At 47.1% G+C, this 22,972-nt stretch overlaps 1 protein-coding gene across 1 annotated transcript; it reads left to right on the forward strand.

Moving 5' to 3' along the window:
• Positions 1 to 9,998: 9,998 nt before the first annotated feature.
• On the forward strand, positions 9,999 to 19,976 carry LOC144603219 (zinc-binding protein A33-like). Its single transcript, XM_078416418.1, has 6 exons — positions 9,999 to 10,409; positions 10,501 to 10,596; positions 11,628 to 11,861; positions 15,063 to 15,085; positions 15,182 to 15,300; positions 19,444 to 19,976. The coding sequence occupies exons 1-6, from the start codon at positions 9,999 to 10,001 to the stop codon at positions 19,974 to 19,976; spliced, it is 1,416 nt and encodes a 471-aa protein (XP_078272544.1).
• Positions 19,977 to 22,972: the final 2,996 nt, after the last annotated feature.

The following is a 22,972-nucleotide window of genomic DNA, read 5'->3' on the forward strand; positions in this document are numbered from 1 at the left end:
ATTGACTTAATCAGGGTTATTGCAGACAGAACAATCTGGAACAAGGCAAACAATCTTCTCTTTCCATTTTTAGCCAATTGGCCTGTTGGTATGAATCATCCAACCAGAAGTTTATGGTTTTAATATTCGTTTCTCAGTAGTAAGAAAGAAAATTGGGTAAAGCTAGTTCTCCATTCTCTTTGGATTTGCACAAGTGCCGTTTATGTATTCGGTGACTTTTGTAGTCCCATATAAAGTTAGTAACAATGGAATCAATTTTTTTAAAGAAAGATTTGGGAAGATATAACGGTATTGTCTGAAATAAATATAAAAGCTGCGGGATAAAAATCATCTTTAAGGCATTCAATGTGCCAAGGAGGGAAATAGGCAGTGTTTTCCAAAATTGAGTATTGTATCCGTATATGACTGGGTGGGACCTGATGCTCTCAGTGAGTGGTTCTGTGGCTAATGCGAATAGCATCGGGGAGAGCACATCCTTGTGTAATACCCCTGAATAAGCAAAATTTAGATGAGAGGGTTTGATTGGTTAATATTCTGGTGTTCGCGTTCCCATATAAAAGCTTCAGCCATAAGATAAAGTTTTCGCCTAATTGGAATTTTCCCAGCGCTGTGAAAAGATAATACCAATCCAATGCGCTGATTGTGAGGTCTTTATTCGGGATTCTATGTGAGTAAATTATATTAAACAGACGTCTCAGATTAAAGAATGAGTGTCGTTTAGGTGTGAACCCGGCTTGGTCTGAGTGCACAAGTTTGCCAATGACTAGGCTGAGTCTACGAGCCAGAGTCTTGGCTAGGATCTTCTGATCGGTATTTAAAAGGGCAATTGCTCTGTACCCGGCTCTTATAGATTCTTATCCTTTTTCGGAATTAATGTAATAAATGACTCTGCTGGAGTGTGCGGTAAAGTGTGTTCCTTGAACGCTTGGATACAGACATTGTAGACGTAGGGAAATTATATCGTTAAATGCTTTGTAAAATTCATTATTGATCCCGTCTGGGCCAGGAGTTTTTCCATTTTTCAATGATTTACTCGTCTCTGAAATGTTATCTCTGAACCCAACTCGTTACGTTCGGTCTCACTGAGGGTTGGAAGATTGCACTTATCCAGAAAAGTCTGCATCATCACTGTGTCGGCTGTTGTTTGAGATGAGTAAAGGGTTTGGTAAAATTGTTGAAATCTTTTGTTGATATCTTTGGGCAGTGAAAGCAGTTTTCCTTTTTCCGATCTAATTTTATGTATTGTACGGTCATTTTCTAATTTGCGAAGTTGTCTTGCTAAAGGTTTATGGGGTTTATCGCCGAATTCAAAGTATTTATGATTGGTAAATTGAAATTGCCTACTGATTTTAGCTGAGAGTATCTGGTTGTCAGTCTGTCCTGTTCACTCACCTGGCAGCCACGCCCACCACATTAAGCCAACTCCCCTCACCTGTTCACTCACCTGCTCCAGATCACCAATCAAGCCAGCATATAAGCCCGTCCTGCACACACACTCTTTGCCAGATGTTCTTAGCCCTGATACAAGACTCCAGCATTCTCTCGGACTGATTTCCCGTTGCCGACCCTGCCTGCTCCTGACCTTCATCGCCCTGGTGAACGCCTCAGTCTTCTGTCCTCGACCACGAGCAGGTAAAGCTCTTTCGAAAACGATTTCCTGGTTCCGTGTGCTGCATTTGGGTCTACCTGCGGTCCGTTACATAACAATCTGGCAAAGAGTGTGTGTGCAGGAAGGGTTTATATGCTGGCTTGATTGGTGATCTGGAGCAGGTGAGTGAACAGGTGAGGGGAGTTGGCTTAATGTGGTGGGCGTGGCTGCCAGGTGAGTGAACAGGACAGACAGTGACACTGGTTTAATTTGTATTTAAGTGCAGCTATCTTGTTATGTTTTCCTATGGATGGGTCGGCAGCATTTTCTGAGTCGAACTGTTTTATTTGTTTTTCTAGTTCCTGTTGCTCTGCATTTATTCTCTTGTTCTGCGATGCTTGGTAAGAAATAATGCAGCCTCTAAGGAAGGCTTTAAAGGTTTCCCAAAGCAATGTTGGAGAAATGCCAGGGGTGTCATTTGTCTCAAAGAAGATTTCCATCTGTAACTTCAGATATTCACAAAATTTAGCCTCTGCGGGTATTTGTGGATTAAATCTCCAACACGGCTGTCTTTTTGCCATTCCTTCCAGTTTCACAGAGAATGTAAGAGGGCAATGATCTGAAATAAAAATATGGTGATATTTTGAGTTGTGGGTATGTGGCAGGAGTTTAGAATAGACCAGAAAATAATCTATTCTTGTATATACTTTATGGGCACCTGAGTAGAAAGAATACTCTCTTCCTGAGGGATTGGTAATCCTCCATACATCTTTTATATTTGTGTTGTTTATATGCGTATTCAAAAGTTCACTGGACTTGGATATAATTCTTCTACGGAATGAAGATCTGTCTAAGTATTGCTCTAATACACAATTTAGATCACCCCCAATTATCAAATTGGACTGTAATATATCTGGGATTAAATTAAATACTTTATTGAAAAATTGGGGCTTATCAAAATTTATGTTCACCAAAGTCAGTGAGGTTGAATACACTTCTCCGGTCACTGCGAGAGATGTGCCGTCCTTATCAACTATTGTAGATTTATGTTTGAACGGGGTACATTTGCGGATGAAGATTGCGGTACCCCTGGCTTTTGAGGGAAAGGTGGAGTGGTACAGCTGTCCAATCCACCTGCGCCTCAGCCTGTTATGTGAGTCATTCTTGATGTGAATCTCCTGGAGGAATATTATGTCAGTGGAAAGGGATTTTAAGTGAGCTAGTATTTTACCCCTTTTTATTGGTTCATTCCAACTACAAAAGGTAAGTCCTTTCCCCACAGTTTTGCTTGCTAGATCATCTTGCATAGTTAGTGTATGTGTCTTCTGCTGAAATATATTTTCCAGTTGATATTTTTAAAGCAGAGATAGATAGATTCTAGATTAGTACATGTGTCAGAGGTTATGGGGAAATGGCAGGAGAATGGGTTTAAGAGGGAGAGCTCGATAAGCCATGATTGAATGACGGAGTAGATTTCATGGGCCGAATGGCCTACTTCTTCCGCTATCACTTATGATGTTATAACCGATGACATTATGATCTTTCTCTGCATATTAATGCACCTATCTAAAAGACTCATCAACGCTGTTCTCTGATCTGCGTTCCAGGCGCCCACTACCCTATGTGTATAAGCATATGTATAAGCATGCCCCAGAGAGTTCAAAAGCTGAAAGCAGATGCTCGAATGAATGTTTTTATAGTGAGCCTGGTGCGTACTAAGAACTCGCTGCCGCCTGCAGTCCTGGAAGCAGATACTATAGTGCCGTTTATTGGGCTTTTGGGTCGGCACATGGATATGAAGGAGGGTGGATGCGTATGCCTCACCTGCATTAGAGGAGATTAGCTTAACTTCATGTTCGGTGCGGGCATTGTGTGCCGAAGGGCCTGTTCCGGTGCTGAACTGTTCTATGTTCTATGTTGTCATCTGCGATGTGTCTTCTTCAATGACGCCGTCGCTCTGAACGTAGTCTCTGTTCCATCTCTCATACATGGCGGCAGATACGCTAATTAGTTGTGCTTTGTGCTTCATCCAGCGAACGTGCTGACGGCTGCGATCCTGTGCCGGGGAAAGTGCGGTCTCACCAAAGGAATCACCCGCTACATGGTGGCGATGGCGACGTCCGACCTGCTCGTGGTCATTCTTCATGTGCTCCTACAAGGAATCTACAGCTACTACACCCCTAACTCCTTCCTCTCCCTCAGCGCAGTTTGTCCCTCATACGTACACTTGCGGATCTCCAGCGTGGACTACTCCGTCTGGTTAACCGTGTCCTTCACCTTTGACCGTTTTGTCAGCATTTGCTGCCCGAAGCTGAGACTCACCTATTGCACGGGTAGGACGGCCACCGTGGTAATTGTGTCCTTGTGCGCGCTGAGCTGCTTAAAGTACATCCCCTTTCAATTCATGTACGAGCCACGCTTCACCATGGACAATGTGAACTGGGGGTGCCGGCCCAAACCAGACTACTTCACCTCCATGTGGTGGGTGGCTTTCACCTGGCTATGTAGCATCTCTCTCTCCTTACTCCCTTTCGGCCTCATCCTACTGCTGAACGGGCTGACGGTCCGGAACATCGTAGCGGCCAGCAGGGTCCGCCGGCGCCTGAAGACGTTGGAATGCAAGGACAGCGAGGCGGAGAACCGGCGCAAGTCCATGGTTTTACTTTTCACCGTGTCCGCCTCCGCCATATTACTCTGGACGACGCCAACGGTGACTTGGATCTCTACACGAGCCACAATCAATTTCGTGGGCTCGGACCTCACAAGCCCCTCGCACATTGCCAATGAAGTGGGAATCTTACTCACTCGGGTCAGCTGCTGTGTCAACACCTGTATCTATGCAATGACCCAAAGCAAGTTCAGAGAGGAAATAAAGAACGGGATTAAGTTTCTAGCTCGTTTCATCATTAACCCGCGTAACTCGCGATGCAATGAGCCGGGAGCTGGAGTTCGATTATGACACCTCTGTTCATAATTTAAAGTAAAATGGAGCAGGGAATGAAATCGGGAAAAATAAACATCTCAAGGGCGAAGAACAACGCTGAATGGTGGGAATGGGAGATGCAATGAACCTGTAGGTTTTTTGATGACTACATAGAACGAGCATAGGCCCTTCAGCCCATACCAGACTATGCAATGCCTCTGTCCTATTTCCATCTACCACTACTCCAACACAGTTTTAAAAAAAGGCCTTGAAACTCTCCCCAGGTGAGCTTAAATCTCTGTCTCCTCGGCTTTGACATTTCCACGCTGGGAAAATAATCCTGAATAATTTCAACACGAGAGAAACCCGGTGGTGTCTGTCGAGAGCGAAAAGGGTCCAGGCGGAGCGTCGGCGAGAATTAAGGTGAAACCGGCGGGGGCTGTCAAGAATGAAGGGGGATCCCGTGGCGAGCCGTCGAGAATGCAGGGGGAACTTGCGGGGAGCCGTGGAGATTGAAGGGAGATCTGGCGGGGAGCCGTGGTGAATGATGGGAGATCCGGGGGGCAGCATCTGCTGTCTCGTGCGGCAGCAAGCCCGGTCCCGCGCTGCGAGCATTGCATTGGTGCTACTTCCTGCAGCCATGCAGAACTCTTGAACTTCATTAACGTCACCACCAACCTTCATCCTGCACTCAAATTCACTGGGGCCATCTCCGACACCCCCCCCCCCCTTTCTTCATCGCACCGTCTCTGTCACAGCACTTAAACTATCGACTGACGTCGATTACAAACCCACTGACTTCCACAACTATCTCGAGTACACTTCTTCCACTCGGCTTCGTGCAATGACTATCCTCTGCTCCCAATTCCTCCGTCTACGCCGCATCTGCGCCCAGGATGAGACGTTCCATACCAGGGCATTCGAGATTTCCTCTTTCTTTACGGAACGGGGGTTCCTCTCTTCCATCATAGATGAGCCCCTCACACGTGTCTCCTCTGTATCCCGCAGCTCTGCTCTTGCTCGCCTTCTCCCCCAGTCGCAACAGAGACAGAGTCCCCCTAATCATTACCTTTCACCCCATCAGCCGTCGCATACACCACATAATCATCTGACATTGACGCCACCTCCAACGCGATCTCACCACTCGGCACATCTTCCCATCTCCACCCCTTTCCGCCTTCCGCAAGACCTCTCTCGCTGAACTCTCGTCGGAGAAAGGGAGGAGAACTTCTTCATGGTAGACATACCTTGAGTAGATTTCGCAGTGGATCGCATGAAATGTGTATAAAGATGCTGGTTTAAACCAAAGATAGAAACAAAACGTTGGAGCCTGCATCTGCTGATCCTTCACACCCATTTTGTCTGCTCCACTGCGAAATCTACCTTGAAGAAATTCTCCTCCTCTCTCCGACGAAAGTTCCGCCTTATCTATCTCGATCCCCCCTGACGTCAGTCTGAAGAATGGTCTCGATCCGAAACGTCACCCATTCCTTCTCACCAGAGATGCTGCCTGTCCCGCTGAGTTACTCCAGCATTTTGTGTCTATCTTTGGTTTAAAACTGGTTCAAACCAGCATCGTAGTTCGAACACAACATTTGGCGTAGTCGGTAGATTTCAGACAACAGGCACGATGGTAATAATGTTTAAATCAAAGAAAGTAGTGGAGCCTGAAACATCGGATCGCAGGGTGGTTGGATAATACTAAAGTCCTTTCACTAATGAAAAGTGGGGAGAAAGTTGATACCTGGCATGGGGATATCTCGCATGATAATCAGAAGTCAGGCAGCGGATCAGGGTCCCTACGTTTCCATACCGACAGACTTTCCAGCCCCCCCCCCCCTCCCCCCTCCCCTCCACACGTATGCCCTGAATCCGGTGCATTGGAGGTGTCGGCTGCTGCTCGCGAGTTGGAATGGAATCTGTGGTAAAAGCGCGACGGACGGCAAGTGCCTCTCGGCCTCTGGACCAGGACGTTATCTGACCCCCCCCCCCAATCCCCCCCACGAGGGGGCGCCGAACGATGGCTGCCTCGCCAATGGTCCGTGTTCGTTTCTTTCCTTCTTTGTGTTTTTAGTTTGTTGTAAAATGTATGTTTCATTTTAACTTTAGTTTTGCATTATCTGGGGGTGGGTGGTATCTCTTTCCTCGACGGAGACGCGACGTTTTCCGTGTCGTATCTCCGTCCGCACTGCGCCCTAACATCGTGGAGTTGGCGGCCTCTTGCTGGGACTTCTAAAGCTCCAAAACCGTGGAGCCTGTGGACTTCCACATTGTGAGCTGCCGATCCCTTTGCCAGGGGTCGGCCTTTGGTGCTCCAACCTGCGGCAGCTCGGAATTTAGCAACGTGTGGCTCGCGGTCCCTGGTGAGCGACCGACGTCAGGAATTCCAAGCCGCAAGAGTTCGACCGCCCCGAAGTGAGACCTCGATCCCCGGCTGCGGATGGTTCGACTCCTCCGACAGCGGGAGAAAAGGAGGAAAGAAGATAAGACTTTATTGCCTTCCATCAACGCGAGGAATGTGGAGGTGCCGCTGTGGTGGAGGGTTATGACAATGTTTTATGTAATTGTGTGTCTTGTTGCATTTTGGTATGACTGTGTTGCCAACTAAATTCTCGAATGTTGCAAAACATACTTGGCTAATAAATTACGGTTATGATTATGATTATTGTGATTATGATGGACTGTTGCTTGCATGTTACTTGACCCTCCCCTCGGGAGGTGGCCCAGTACTCGAGCCCGAGCCATCCCGCACCGCTATCGCTGAGTGGTACATCTCCCAAAATCGCACCACCATTCGGTCCGCCTGCCCGGATCTCATAATGCCCGATGGCACCGTGTGGAGAGGGTGCTATCGATATTCCACTCAGCCGCTATTTGAGAGATGGAAATCGGAACGTTCCCCCTTAAGCGCCTTTTCGGGAAGGTACCAGCCTGACTACAATCGCTCCCGACCATCGGGTTTGATTGCCCTAACGCGGATACCGGTAGGGGTCACCTGCCGTGTAAGGCAACAGAGGGGAGGTCGCAATATGGCCCATATGGTATACGGGAACGATACAGTCGAATTATGGCCTTATCTGGCACCCCGTGGAAGATTCAGTCGGACAACGGGTCCCACTTTGCGGGTATAAAATACAACCGTGAGCAGCTGATAGCGGGGTGCAGTGGACCATCCACATTTCATATTACCCGCAAGGTGGAGCAGATGAATGGTCTACTAAAAAAGCAGATGCGTACGCTAACTCCCTCCCCCGCGCTCGAGAGGTGGGCAGTAAATAACTTGAACCAACGACCTGTGGCAGGGGGGACTTGTGCCATCATTCTGCAATTATGTGCTTCCCTGCTGCTGCGTGAGAACTGCCCCGACGTGGCATTAAACCGGCGGATCGTATGTAATGGGGCAGCCTGATGGCCGAATGTTCCGCGATTAGGGGTGTAAAGTGAGGTGAAATTGTGTTTAAAACACCACTTTGCAGACTTGGGCTAATTGAAAGGGACCAGTAAATTATTCGGACACCTGCGAAGTCATTAAGATAAGCTTTGCTTCCACACATTTAATGGAACACATAACTCATGCCATTATGTTGCGGATAGTTAGTTTGACATATAATCACCTCACATTTTTCGAGATAAAATTATTACACTCAGCTTTTGATGATTATTATTTTTTATACTCAGTAACATGTGGTTAGATGGGCGCTAATGTACGCTGACGATTCCAAGGGGTGGGGAGTATTTTAAAGGCTAAACAGACCATGTCTGCTAAAATGGAATTGTCAGCCAAATTAGCCGCACAACATTCCAAACGGTTGGAAAACAGGTAGATATTCCCAAACAAGTAGAATATGTTTGAGTAGACGTTCCCAAACAAGTAGAATATGTTTGAGTAGACGTTCCCAAACAAGTAGAATATGTTTGAGTAGACGTTTCCAAACAAATAGAATATGTTTGAGTAGACATTTCCAAACAAGTATAATATGTTTGAGTAGAAGTTTCCAAACAAGTAAAATATGTTTGAGTAGACATTTCCAAACAAGTATAATATGTTTGAGTAGACATTTCCAAAAAAGTAGAATATGTTTGAGTAGACGTTTCCAAACAAGTACAATATGTTTGAGTAGACGTTCCCAAACAAGTAGAATATGTTTGACCAGATGTTCCCAAAGCAACGTCTGGGAATGTCTGGGTTTCCTGATCAAAACATTGCAATAGTTGGGCAGACCACTACCGCTAGTAGTGCAGAAATGTTGTGGTGGACGCGCTTATGATTGTCTCACGGGAGGGGGTTTGGCACAGGTCGGAATGGTGGAGAAACGTCACAAAAGTCCGAGTCGGGCGCGCTTCCAGGAAAAGAGACGACCCCAGCCTTGGACAGTGTTGCGAATGATGCCAAGTTATCAACAACAGGACACAATCCGGCGCCGTCCTCTGTTGTGTACTGGGGGGTTGCGAGAGAGCACGCGGATTCGTGGGTCCTGTGCCCTATTTGGTAGCGTAATAAAATACCTTGTTATTCAAACTCTTTTGTCTGAATCCCGTGATTTATCGAACACAACAATAGGAAATGATGAAATTGCAAATTGCACGTAGGAATATTGAAAAACAAGTTTAAAAGCAAGCTGTACAGTCCAAGCAGTTGGGATTTATTTCCAACATAGTATTTGAAGCACCAAGGCACATTATTTCAATGAAATCTACCTTTCCATTAAATGCATGTAACATGGTGTGCAGATTATCAAAATTCAATGAAATTACATTAAATATATCCAATGAATTCAGCTCTGAATTGAATTGAGTTAATCAGACTGCAAATGCATTTCATTTGAAGGTCCAATACCTTTACAATTGTGCAACCCTGATCATCAGCCCCCGTTGCTTCCCTCCTTTTTCCTGTCCTTTTCTGATATAGTCATGGAGACAAACAGGCCGTTCGGCCCACATTGCCAATGGCGACCAAGATGCCCCATCTGCACTCATCCCACCTGCCCGCGTTTGGCCCATATCCCTCTCATCCTTGCCAAATTTATTTGAAACCTCCTTATAGTACCTGCCAGCCATCTCTTCTAACTTTCTTGCTTCCCACCCCCACCCCTTCAATCAGTCTAAAAAAGGGTCTAACCCGAAACATCACCAATCGAAGATAGACACAAAAAGCTGGAATAACTCAGCGGGACAGGCAGCGTTTCTGGAGAAAAGGAATGGGTGACGTTTCGAGTCGAGACCATTCATCCATGTTCTCCCGAGGTACTACTTGACCCAGTTACAGTTACTACAGGTTCAGACCCAGGTGCAGTTACTACAACACGTTGGGCCTTTTTTTTGTAAACCAGCGCCAGCAGTTCATTGTTTCTACATCTTCACACTGAAAACTGGCAGCCAAATTATTTTAATTCCCCGAGCATGCGCAGTGGACACTCGCGGTGCTGCAAGGGTTCAGCAGCTCGCGAAACGGAAGGTATTTTGAACCAGGAAGTGCCGGGAGTTAACATGGCTTCGAAAGACCAGGTCAAGAGTTTCACCGAGGAGGTTGTTTGTCCTATCTGCCAGGCGATCTTCACTGATCCGGTGTCACTGGAGTGTGGGCATAACTTCTGTCGCTCCTGTATCACACAGAGTTGGGACAGGGAAGGGAGAAACTCCTGCCCGGAATGTGGAGAGGAGTTTGTGGAGCGCACACTTGCGGTAAGTCGGGCCTTGGCAAGACTGTCAGAGAAATTTCGGACACTAAACCTGTATCGGAAGGAGAAGGACGATAAACTTCACTGCGAGGAACATCGGGAAGAACTAAAGCTGTTTTGTGAAACTGACAAGAAACTGATCTGTGCGATTTGTGCAGCTGGGCGGGAACACAAGTCTCACAGCTTCACGCTGATAGCAGAAGCTGCTGAATTCTACAAGGTAAAGGCAACCGGATTTTGTTCACATTAATGTTTAATTCCTCCTTTGTTGTCTAACAATTTAATTATTTGATTTTCAAACACAATCCCAGGATCAGGTTAAATCTTCCTTCGAATCTCTCACAAAAAAGAAATCAGAGATCCAGCAAATGGAGCAGCAACAGAAAGAGAAGATTTCTGGGGTTCTGGTGAGACTTTTCATTTTCGATTCCCTGATCTTGTGCAGATTAGATCACTGTGGTCCGTGTGATAATGGGGCAAATCGCCATAGCTCGGGATTCGAGGGCCCGAGGTCTCGAGGTCGCGCAGGGAAGTACTTTATTCTTTGGACCGTAGGAGGTGGAAGAGTAATTCAAAGTGAGATAATGAGGGGAATATAATAGGGTGAATGCACAAAGTCTTTACCTGGAGCAGGAGAGTCAAGAACGAGCGGCACATGCTTCAGGTGAGAGGGGAACCATTTAAGGGGAACTGGGAGGTAGTTTTCTTTCACACAGAGGGTGGGGGATATATGGAACAGTATGCCAGAGGAGGTAGTTGAGTCCGGTACGATAAGAACATATATAGAAAATATTTGGACAGGTTCGTGGATGGGGATAGTGTAGGATATGGACCAAATTCCGGCTGGTAAAACTAGCGTAGATGAGCAATATGGTCGGCATGGATAAGATGGACCGAAGGACAGATTTCCACGTTGTATGACTCTATTACTATGTGACTGGAAGTAGCGCTATTGTGTCCTTGTCCTGATAACACGATTCGATCCTCATCTCGGTTGCTGTCTATGTGGATCGCTCGTTCTCCCAGTGATCGCGTCTGATTCCGTCCATATCCTACAGACACGCTTGTTGGATGGTGAATCGACGGCTACAAATTATCCCAGTGAATGTGGGTGGTGGACGAAAGGGTGGGAAATAATGGGCAGGTGAAACGGAATAGGCTGCAGGGAATTGGACTTGGGAGAATGGGAAGGAGGAATTAGAGATTATTTTCACAACATTTCAAAAACATGTGGAGAAGCGCTTGAATTGCCAAGGTAATGGAAAATACGGATTATATGCGGGTAAATGGGGTTAGTATAGATATGTACAGTGGCCAACATGGACATGGTCCGCCAAAGGGCTAATTTCACGGTCAATTGGCCAAATATCACCTCCCATGTCGTGAGGAAATACCATAAAATGACATTAAATAATTATCTTCAACTTTCATTTTACAGGAACAGTCACACAACCTTCAGTCCAAGGTCACATCCCAGTTTGCTGAACTGCACCAGATTCTCACTAAGGAAGAGCAGCGCGTACTGGCAGATATCCGGGAAGAAGCGGAGAAAATTCTGAATACAATGGAGAAAAATCTTCAAGAGATTCAAGAGAATATAAATTCCATTCAGGAGGAACTCTTAAAGCTACAGGAACACTTGGATCAAAACGACAGTGCGATATTTCTGAAGGTGAGCGGTTACAATACATTTTGGCGAAGTCAGAATACGCGCACAAAATGGTGGTGGACATTTCTGAAATACAAGTCGCATTTACCAGTTATTCAGAACTGGGTAAATGTTCCGTCTGCCCCTGCTCTGTGCTGCTGTTGCTCCCAAACCAAATGAACTCCCGCACAATCTTCGCGATCTCAGCACTGCCTGCAAATTCCTTGGGGAAACCGTCTCTGTGAACTTGTCACTGAGTTAGTGATTGTTTCATATTTTCCTCAAAAGAAGGAGAATCTCCACAAATCACAAGACCATGGGAAAAGTTAGCCGGATGGTGAACCTGAATGGAGAGGGACTTCGCTGGTGTTAAACCAACCCGGTGAAGGCAGCTTAATGGATAGGCAGCGAGGATACACTTAATCAGTCTCAGGGATTTATCCACCTTAAGGTCGCTCGCACACAATGGGACGTATTCTCTCCCAATTCATCCACCAACATTTCTGTCACCTACAACGGGACCCCACCACTGGCCATATCTTCCCATCCACTCCCCTCTCTGCGTTCCGCAGAGACCGTTCCCTCCGTAACTCCCTGGGTCCACTCGCCCCTTCGCATCCAAACCACCCCATCCCCGGGCACTTACCCCTGCAACCGCACGAGATGCAACACCTGTCCCTTTACATCCCCCCTCAACTCCATCCAAGGACCCAAACAGTCTTTCCAGGTGAGACAAAGGTTCACCTGCACCTCCTCCAACCTCATCTATTGCAACCGCTGCTCTAGATGCCAACTTATTTACATCGGCGAAACCAAGCGCAGGCTCGGCGATCGCTTCGCTGAACACCTACGTTCGGTCCGCATTAATCAAACTGATCTCCGGGTGGCCGAGCACTTCAACTCCCCCTCCCATTCCCAGTCTGACCTTTCTATCATGGGCCTCCTCCAGTGCCATAGTGAGGCACACCGGAAATTGGGGGAACAGCACCTCATATTTCGCTTGGGCAGTGTGCAGCCCAGTGGTATGAACATCGACTTCTCCAACTTTAGATAGTTCCTCTGTCCCTCCCGTCCCCTCCTTCCCAGATCTCCCTCTATCTTCCTGTCTCCACCTATATCCTTCCTTTGTCCGGCCCCCCTGACATCAGTCTGAAGAAGGGTCTCGACCCGAAACGTCACCCATTCCTTCTCTCCCGAGATGCTGCCTGACCTGCTGAGTTACTCCAGCATTTTGTGAATAAATTCTCTCCCAATTATCCGTTTACTCTTAAAAGGACATATTCCCTTTCTAGTTATTCGTTTGCTATTAATGTCCTTGTAGAATCTCTTAAGATTCTATTTTACCTTTTCTGTCAAAGCTTTCTCCTGAGCACTTTTCGCATCTGGTCTTCGGCAGATGTACTCCTAAATCTTTTCTACTCCACAGAATCCAACCAACTTTACCAGAGCAGGCCCCCAACCCTATGTCGATCAGATTGTTTAATCCTTCCAGCCTTGTCCTTATCTCTGACAGGCGCATTCTGGTGTTCGTACTGAATTATTTACTCTTTATGTTAGTGACCAGAAGGAAGAGGCAGAGTCTGGCGCAAATTGGCATGGGATCACTGTGGTTCTGCAATAAACTGAATGAGTGTTCAAATATGATTCAATGTGGTAAAGTGGGAAACGATGCACTTCAGTGAAATGGAAACAGACAGCAAAATAAGTGAAATGCAGATGGGTTCAGGTACTTTTGTGCATTAGCCAAAAAGGATAGGAAGGCACGGTAATGCAGCGGTAGAGTTGTTGCCTTACAGCGCTTATATCGCCAGAGACTCTGGTTCGATCCTGACTACGGGTGCTGTTTGTACCTTCTCCCCGTGAGTTTTCTCCGAGGCCTTCGGTTTTCTCACACACCAAAGACGTCCAGGTTTGTAGGTTGCCGTAAGTGTAGAATTGTCCCTAGTGTATCTAGGGTAGTGTTAGTATGCGGGGATCGCTGGTCGGTGCGGACTCGGTGGGCCGAGTCTCTAAAAACAGTTTAGAGAAGAAATGGCACGTTGAGATTTATTGTAAAGTGGTTGAAGTTTAGCAACAAGGAAGCTTTGTCACAATTGTGCAGTTGGCTAGGCCACATCCAGAGCATAGATTTGATTACCTTAACAGCGAAATGATATAATAGCAAAGGAGGCAGCACGCCGTGAATCGCCAATTTCGGGTTTGGGATGAAGGGGTTGTTGTATCAGGAGAGGATAAACATGTTATGTTTAGAAGAATGAGGGGTGATCCTTTATATGACCCCAAGCTCCACGACTGGACAGAGGGCCGTGAATCTCTGGGAATGTCCAACCAAGAGACTTTGATAGGTTTAGCCCGTTAGAAAGATTTAAACGAAAGGGAGATACATGTTTGAAAGTGGAAGGAATTGAAATTAAAGGGAATGTGGCAAAATGGGAGTTTAGTCCAGGACTAGATCAGCCATGACCACATTGTGGGGATTAACATTGAAATCTAGAACGCGACGCACATGTCAGATTTAACATCTATGTCCGGTGCCATCAGCAGTGAGTGGTCACCTTGGGGGGATTTGCTCTGTTTCTTTCTGTCCGTCTGTGTTCACCATAGAATTACATCCCATGGACAAGCCGTTCGGCCCATCTTCTGCGGCCAATGTTTCTGTTCCACTCAACATCCCTCTTATCTACTCACTACATCCGGCAACAATGCCCCGATTTCGAGGAAGCCTCGTGTGTTTATCCCACTTCCCCTCAAATGTATCTGCAGCATTGGCTTCAGCTACACCTGTGCAAGTGAGATTCACGTTCCTGTCACTGTATTTCCTACGGGATTTATTAAAGTCCATCTTACATTTCAGCTTTGACGTTTGGTCTTCTCGCTTTTGGTGATACTATTCTACCCCCACCGATTTAAATCTACCGATCATTTTAAATGTGTCCAACCCATCATCTCCGACATCTTCTCCAGATAAAATCCCACGACCTGCCCAGAGTTTCCTGTAAGTTGCGCCCTCTCAGTTATGGCATCATTTTCTTGAACATTCCTTCTATTTTGCCCGGTGTTTCTATGTCTCCACGAAAATTTCCATTCTCTGTCTATGTAATAGCGACAATACGCATTGGGAAAGGGGAATTATCTGAGGAATGTCAGAATTTGGGAGAATCTCCTGCTATCGAGATGTGGCTGTTTCATCTCAGTCGACTCAAATTTGTGTTTTATTTATTTCAGGATGAAGCTAGTCGGAAAAGGAGGTAGGACATCCTCTTGACTGAAACACTGCATATTTGTGTAGAACAGCTCGAAAGAAAATCATGCTCAGTTCATAACCAGCTGTTAAATGTTTGCAGGTTCAGCGATGAAGCCAAACTACTGTTGGTGGTAGATGGTGCCTTGCCGATTGATAAGTTTGATCGCCCTGTTTTGTTCAACACGGTATTCAGTGAAACATCTGATGACTTCAAGCACGGTAAAGCTTCTCCATTGTTCTTGGTTATGAAATATTTAAGTAATACAGATGCAAGGATTGATGTTATTAATCGATCGAAGGGAAATTGAAATGTTGTTCCAATGGGAAGGCATTAGAACAAAAGACCCCGCCGCCCCGCCGCTCACTGTGTAGATTCTGCCATAGTTTGTTTCCCCAAAATGCCATACCTCGTACTTCGAAGTATTAAACTCCATTAACCATTCCTCAATCCACCTGACCAAGCGATCAAGATCCCACTACAATTTTTGACAACCATCTTCACTATCCACTGCACCACCATCTTTACCGTCATCTGCAAACTTACTAATCACGCCATGCGCCTTCACATCCAAATCATTGCTATAAATGACAAACAGCAACAGGCCCGGCACCGAACACTGAGGTACGCCACCAGTTACATGCATCCAGTCTGAAAGAAACATCCTTCCACCTTCACCCTCTGCTTCCTTCCATTGAGCCAATTTTCTATCCAGTCGGCTAGCTGCTCCTGGATCCCATGTAATCGAACCTTCCAGAGCAGCCTACCACGTGGAAACTTGTCGAATGCCTAGCTGAAATCCATAGACAACGTCTACAGCTCTACCCACATCAACTTTTTTGGTCACATCTTCAAAACCTTAATCAGATTCGTGAGACACGATCTCTTGTGGTTAAAACCGTGCTGAATATCCCTAATAAACTCTTGTCCATCCAAATGCATGAAGATTTTTCCCGCAGAATACTCTCTAGTAAAGTTCCGTTCGCAGACATTAGACTCATTGGCCTGTGGTTCCCAGGCTTGCAACCCTACTTAAGTAGAGACACAATATTTGCCACCCTGCGTTCAACCGGTGCCTCACCCGCATTTAATGACAACTGTGGAATCTCACCAGGGCTAATGTAATTCCCTCTCTAGCTTCCCACGGCGTCCTCGGATTTATCTGATCAGGCCCAGGAGATGTTTTTTTTACCTTCATATGCGCCAGGACCTTGAGAACTTCTTCGACTGTAATACTGACTGCTCTCAATAGAAAATAGACAATAGACAATAGGTGCAGGAGGAGGCCATTCGGCCCTTCCAGCCAGCACCACCATTCAATGTCATCATGGCTGATCATTCTCAATCAGTACCCCGTTCCTGCCTTCTCCCCATACTCCCTGACTCCACTATCCTTAAGAGCTTTATCGAGCTCTCTCTTGAATGCATTCAGAAAATTGGCCTCCACCGCCTTCTCAGGCAGAGAATTCCACAGATTTACAACTCGAGTGAAAAACATCAAACTACCACCAATCTCAATATCCTCTACCTCCGAACTACTATCTGTGTGGGAAAGAGCTGCGGGTGCTGGATTAAGCCGAAGATAGACACAAAAAGCTGGAATAACTCGACGGGACAGACAGCATCTCTGGAAAGAAGCAATGGGTGACGTTTCGGGTCGTGACTCCACTGACAGAAAATTCCACAGATTTACAACTCTGACTGAAAAAAGTTTTTCCTCATCTCCATTCTAAATGGCCCACCACTTATTCTTAAACTGTGGTCCCTTGTTCTGGACTCCCCCAACATTGGGAACATGTTTCATGCTTCGAACGTGTCCAACCCCTTAATAATCTTGAATGTTTCGATAAGATCCCCTCTCATCCTTCTAAATGTCAGTGTATACAAGCCTAGTCGCTCCAGTCTTTCAACATATGACAGTCCCGCCATTCCGGGAATTAACCTAGTAAACCTACGCTTCACGCCGTCAATAGCAAGAATATCCTTCCTCAAATTTGGAAAACAAAACTGCACACAGTACTCCAGGTTCGGTCTCACTAGGGCCCTGTACAACTGCAGAAGAACCTCTGCTCCTATACTCAACTCCTCTTGTTATGAAGGCCAACACTCCATTGACTTTCTTTACTGCCTGCTGTACCTGCATGCTTCCTTTCAGTGACTGATGCACTAGGACACCCAGATCTCGTTGTACGTCCCCTTTTCCTAACTTGACACCATTCAGATAATAATTTGCCTTCCTACTCTTACCACCAAAGTGGATAACCTCACACTTATGCACATTAACCTGCATCTACCATGCATCCGCCCACTCACACACCCTGTCCAAGTCACCCTGCAACCTCATAGCATCTAGCTCACAGTTCACACTACCACCCAGCTTTGAATTATCTGCAAATTTGCTAATGGTACTTTTAATCCCTTCATCCAAGTCATTAATGTATATTGTAAATAGCTGCGGTCCCAGCACCGAGCCTTGCGGTACCCCACTAGTCACTGCCTGCCATTCTGATAGGGACCCATATATCCCCACTCTTTGCTTTCTGTCTGCCAACCAATTTTCTATCCGTGTCCATACCCTACCCCAATACCATGTGCTCTAATTTTGCCCAATAATCTCCTATGTGGGACCCTGTCGAAGGCTTTCTGAAAGTCGAGGTACACCACATCCACCGGCTCTCTCCTATCAATTTTCCTAGTTACATCCTCAAAAAAATCCAGAAGATTAGTTAAGCATGATTTAAGCCTTCAGATCCATCAGTCTACCGAACACCATTTGGTGTCTCAATACACTTCATTTGACTACTCCATGTTCCAAGGTTCCCAAGTCCTTCTTCACAGCAAAAATAAAGGAGAAATACTAATTGAGGACCTTTCCCATTACATGAGGGGCCCCATTCTCCCCCTGTTAACCCTTGTTCCCTCAATCAATTAAAAAAAAACCTCTTGAGATTATCATCGATGTTATCTGCCAGTGCTAACCCCCGTTTTACCCCCCTCACACCCCCCCCCCACCCCCTCGAGGGGTAAAACAACTCCTTGTGATCATATGCACCTGTTATATGAACTCCTTGTTTTCATTGTCAAGTCTCTCCGGGAAGTTCGGAGAACGGTTTGCAATGATTTCAGTGTGATCTTTGCTGTTCACACCCATCAAATCTGCCCGTGCATCCCCTTTCTTTCAGAGACCCTACAACCCCAAATCTCCACCCATTCTATATCACAACCAATCATTCAACCTCTGCTTCATTCCATGGTCTAAATCCCCCCCCCCCCCTCTGTCTCACCCCACTCAAGAAAACCGAAGCAAGTTATCTGGCCCCTCCTGTCTGCCCCCATTCACTGTGATCATGCCGACAGCACCCCACATCTCTACCTCCTCTTTAACAATAGACAATAGACAATAGACAATAGACAATAAACAATAGACAATAGACAATAGACAATAGACAATAGACAATAGACAATAGACAACAGACAATAGATAATAGACAATAAACAACAGATAATCGACAATAGACAACAGATAATCGACAATAGACAATAGCTGCAGGAGTAAGCCATTCGGCCCTTCGAGCCAGTACTGTCATTCAATGTGATCATGTCTGATCATTCACAATTAGTACCCCGTTCCTGCCTTCTCCCCATACCCATTGACTCCGCTATCATTAAGAGCTCTATCTAACTCTCTCTTGAAACTATCCAGAGAATTGGCCTCCAATGCCTTCTGAGGCAGCGAATTCCACAGATTTACAACTCGAGTGAAAAACATCAAACTACCACTAACCTCAATATCCTCCACCTCCGACCTACCTCCATTTCTGTGTAGGAAGGAACTGCCGTTGCTGGATTAGGCCGAAGACAGACACAAAAAGCTGGAGTAACTCGACGGGACAGACAGTATCTCTTGAAAGGAGCAATGGGTGACGTTTCGGGTCGTGACTCCTCTTCAGACTAGTTATGGATAAGGGAAACGAGGGACATCCCTAACTAGTCTGAAGAAGGGTCTCGCCTCTAAACATCACCCATTCCTTCTCTCCAGAGATGCTACCTGTCCCGCTGAATTTCTCCAGCGTTTTGTGTCCATATCTGTATAGCCCGCTTCGTTTATCTAACCCCGCCGCAATCTCATGATCCCATTTATTATGGATTGATAAATAATCCTCTGCACTGGTCCACCCCGCCCGCACGATCCCGGCACCATCCGTTCCCGATACCTCACGCAATTCCCCTCTCCAGCCGGGATAACAAATTACCGGGAATGAACGCCTACCTGTTGCTAACTCGGAGCGGCTTCTCCCCTGGTCCTGGGACCGCGTTGCTCGACCCCCGGGGACTCTCTGATTCTCTGCTTCTCCCTCCCCCAGTCTCCGTCGCCCATGATGTGGAAACAGCGCATCCGTTATTGGAGGTGTCTGAGGATCGGAAGAGGGTGAAATGGACTGGGACCCTGAAGAATCTCCCTGACACCGGGAAAAGATTCACAGCCTGGCCGTGTGTGCTGGGATCGGAAGCATTCACATCGGGGAGATATTACTGGGAGGTGGAGGTGGCGGGGAGTCGGTGGTGGAGTCTAGGAGTCGCCGCAGAGCCTGTGGAGAGGGAGGGAGAAGTCGACCTGACCCCCGAGACTGGGGTCTGGAGGATCAAGCGGGATGATGACGAGTTTTATGCTCTTACCACCCTTCCATCCCGTCTCCCCGTCCGCCCTATCCCCGGGAGGGTGGGAGTTTATCTCAGTTACGAGTCCGGGACGGTTTCATTTTGCGACGCGGACACCAAGTCCCATATCCACGCCTTCACTGGGAACACATTTACGGAGAAACTTTATCCTTTCTTCGGGCCTTGGGATGTGAACCAGTGGCTGAGAATCTGCTCTGGTTCCGCTCCGGGTGTGTAAAAGGGTCGGGTCCCGGGACCGGCGTCAGGAGCGGGGCTCAGGGGCTGTGGGGCAGAAACCCGGTGGACAACAGGTCGGCGCTGAACGGGTCCCATTTAATCCCCAAATTCCGCGTCGTAAACCCCTATTTAGCGCGGATATAAACCAGAGGGAACGGAAATGTGGGGAGAGTGAAATAAACAGCAACAGTAATTGAAGCAGTCGATTCCTTCATTTTAACGCGTTAACTGTGTCGGTCAACGGAACAGGAATACGTTTGTGACAATATAAAGATTGAAACAGTCGCCCTTCCAGCGGGTTCAGCAGCAGCCGCGGGCGGCGGGTCCTGAGCTCTGGGCTCCCCAGGTTCCTAAACGACCCCCGACTCACACGGCGGCACAAGCGGGGTTGGTGAGGACTACAACAGCGGCGCAAAGGAGAGTTTGAGACATGTGTAGACAGGAAGGAGGAACGATGAGGCAAAGTCAATATTCGATATGACAGATGTAAGGAATCGGTTGAAGTAATTGTATAAAAATCAAAGTGTTTGAGGAACTTCGCGGCCAGGCAGCATCTGTGGAGGGAGATGGACACGCGCGCACTCGCCGCACGGCGGCGCAGCGGTAGAGTTGCCGCCTTACAGCGCCAGAGATACGGGTTCCAACCTAACGACGGGCGTCGTCTGTACGGACTTTGCGCCTTCTCCCCCTGACCGCGTGGCTCTGGTTTCCTCCCACACCCCAAAGACGCACAAGTTTGTAGGTTAACTGGCTTCGGTAAAGATTGTAAATTGTGTCTCGTGTGTAGGATAGTACCAGTGTACGGGGATCGATGGGCCGCGCGGACTCGGAGGGTCGAAGAACCTGTTTCCACGCAGTTTGTTTCGTTTATTGTCACGTGTACCGAGGTACAGTAAAAAGCGTTTGTTGCCTGCTAACTAGTCCGCATTACCTCTAAACGAAACTAAACACACCCGCACGCACACACACACACACACACACACACACACACGAACAAACAAACACACACACGCACACACAAAATTGTGAGGGCATTCTTTGAAAATGTAAGGGAGATGCATATCTGGTTTCCGGGTTGCATAGCTGGGTTTGGAGCCCACTTTAAATGTAATGGCTGAGGCCAAACACATCGCGAAAATTCCCACGCTTACCTGACCGTCAAGCTGTCGCCTCCAATCTACCTGTCAAATGACCTGACGGTAAATAAATTGGTTTAACACAAGCATTTTATGGTATTTTGAAATTACTTTACTTATTTTAATATTATGTGCTTCTAAACGCATCTAAGCTGGGGACAGCATGCGACAGCGCCCGCAATAAGCAACGATACCTGGCGATAAGCCAGCTGTCGCCGAGAAATTTCAAACCGGATGATTTCTCAGCGATGCGTCGAGATCCACTACGATTTTTGGAAGACTCCTCACGATCATGCCCGCGACACCCCGGCGAATTGTCGGACACAGCCTAGTCGCCGGCAGTCGCCTTAAAATCGCCTAAGTGGGACAGGCCCTTAACTCGGCAGTCTGAAGAAGGGTCTCGTCCTGGAACGTCACCTATTCCTTTTGTCCTCTGGCCCGCTGAGTTACTCCAGCTTTTTGTGTCTAACTTTGGTTTAAAGCAGCATCTGCAGTTCCTTCCTACACGTACAGGAGTGAGATATTGGAGGGTACATACAGCATTGTGTCAGAGAACACCAGGTAGTAAAGGTTGGCGTGGCGCAAACAGTAAAAACAAATCTTTGATGTAATAACATACAGTAATAAACCGTGATATAGGGGCGCGAGAGGGCGTGTCTAATGGCATAAAGCTGATCTTCTAGCAGAGAGTCGGGTGGGAGGGGAAAAGTATGAATGAGATGTGCGAGACCAGCTTTGTTTTACACAGAGAGTGGCGGGTGCCTTCCACGTGCTTATAATGATAACCTCAATGTTATGACAATCTGCAGTCCGATGGAGTTATACAGCCCCTCGGCCCAGCATGTCCATTCCGACCAACATACCCCATTTACATTACTTCTACCTGCCCGCGTTTGACTTGTACGTCTCTAAATTTCTTCCTATCGATGAACCTGATTAAATGTATTTTAAGTTGTGTTATAATACCTGCCTCAACTATCACATCTGGCAGCTCGTTCCCTATGTCCCTATCTGTGTGAAGAGGTTGCTTCAAAGAGTCCTATTAAATCAGTCTGAAGAAGGGTCTCGACCCAATTCCTTCTCTCCAGAGATGGTGCCTCACCCGCTGAGTTACTCCAGCATTTTGTGTCTACCTCCTGTTAAATCATTCCTTTCTCACTTGAAACCTCTAGTTGAATTTGGACTTGAAGTCAGCACTCCCCTCTGTAACTGGACCCTCGACTTCCTGAGCGACAGACCACAATCAGTGAGAATAGGTGACAAATCTTCCTCTGCATCAGTACTCTACACCGATGCCCCGCATGCATGCGTCCTCAGCCCCCCTCCCCCCCCCCCCAACAATACTCATTATTCACTTCCGACTCTGCAGCCAAACACCAATCCAACTCAATCTATAAGTTTGCAGAGGGCACCACCTAATGGGAAAGACATCGAACAATGACGAGATGGAGTACAGAAAGGAGACTGAGAACCTTGTAACTTGGTTCCAAGACAACAAGCTCTCCCTCAATATCAGTGAGATAAAAAAGATTGTGATCGACGTCAGGTACCGAAACAGTACACACACCACGGTACATATTGATGGCGAGGAAATGGAGATTCCTAGGAATAAATATCACCGGCATTTTGTCCTGGACCAGCCACGTGGAAGCTATGGCCAAGTGTCCCGGCCAGCAGCGAGCTGGGAGAGCCCCGACAAGCTGGGCTAAGCCCTCCAGCATGCCCGGCTCGCCCACCGCGGATCCACCGGCGTCGGCGAGCTGCCGCTGAGCGCAGCGGATCGCCGGAGTGCGAGGTGGGCCGTCGACAGCGAGGTGCGAGGAGGGCCTTCGGAGAGCGAAGTTGAGTTTAGTTTAGGTTA

This window comes from Rhinoraja longicauda, chromosome 19, assembly GCF_053455715.1.
Source record: "Rhinoraja longicauda isolate Sanriku21f chromosome 19, sRhiLon1.1, whole genome shotgun sequence".
NCBI classification, from domain to species: Eukaryota; Metazoa; Chordata; class Chondrichthyes; order Rajiformes; family Arhynchobatidae; genus Rhinoraja; species Rhinoraja longicauda.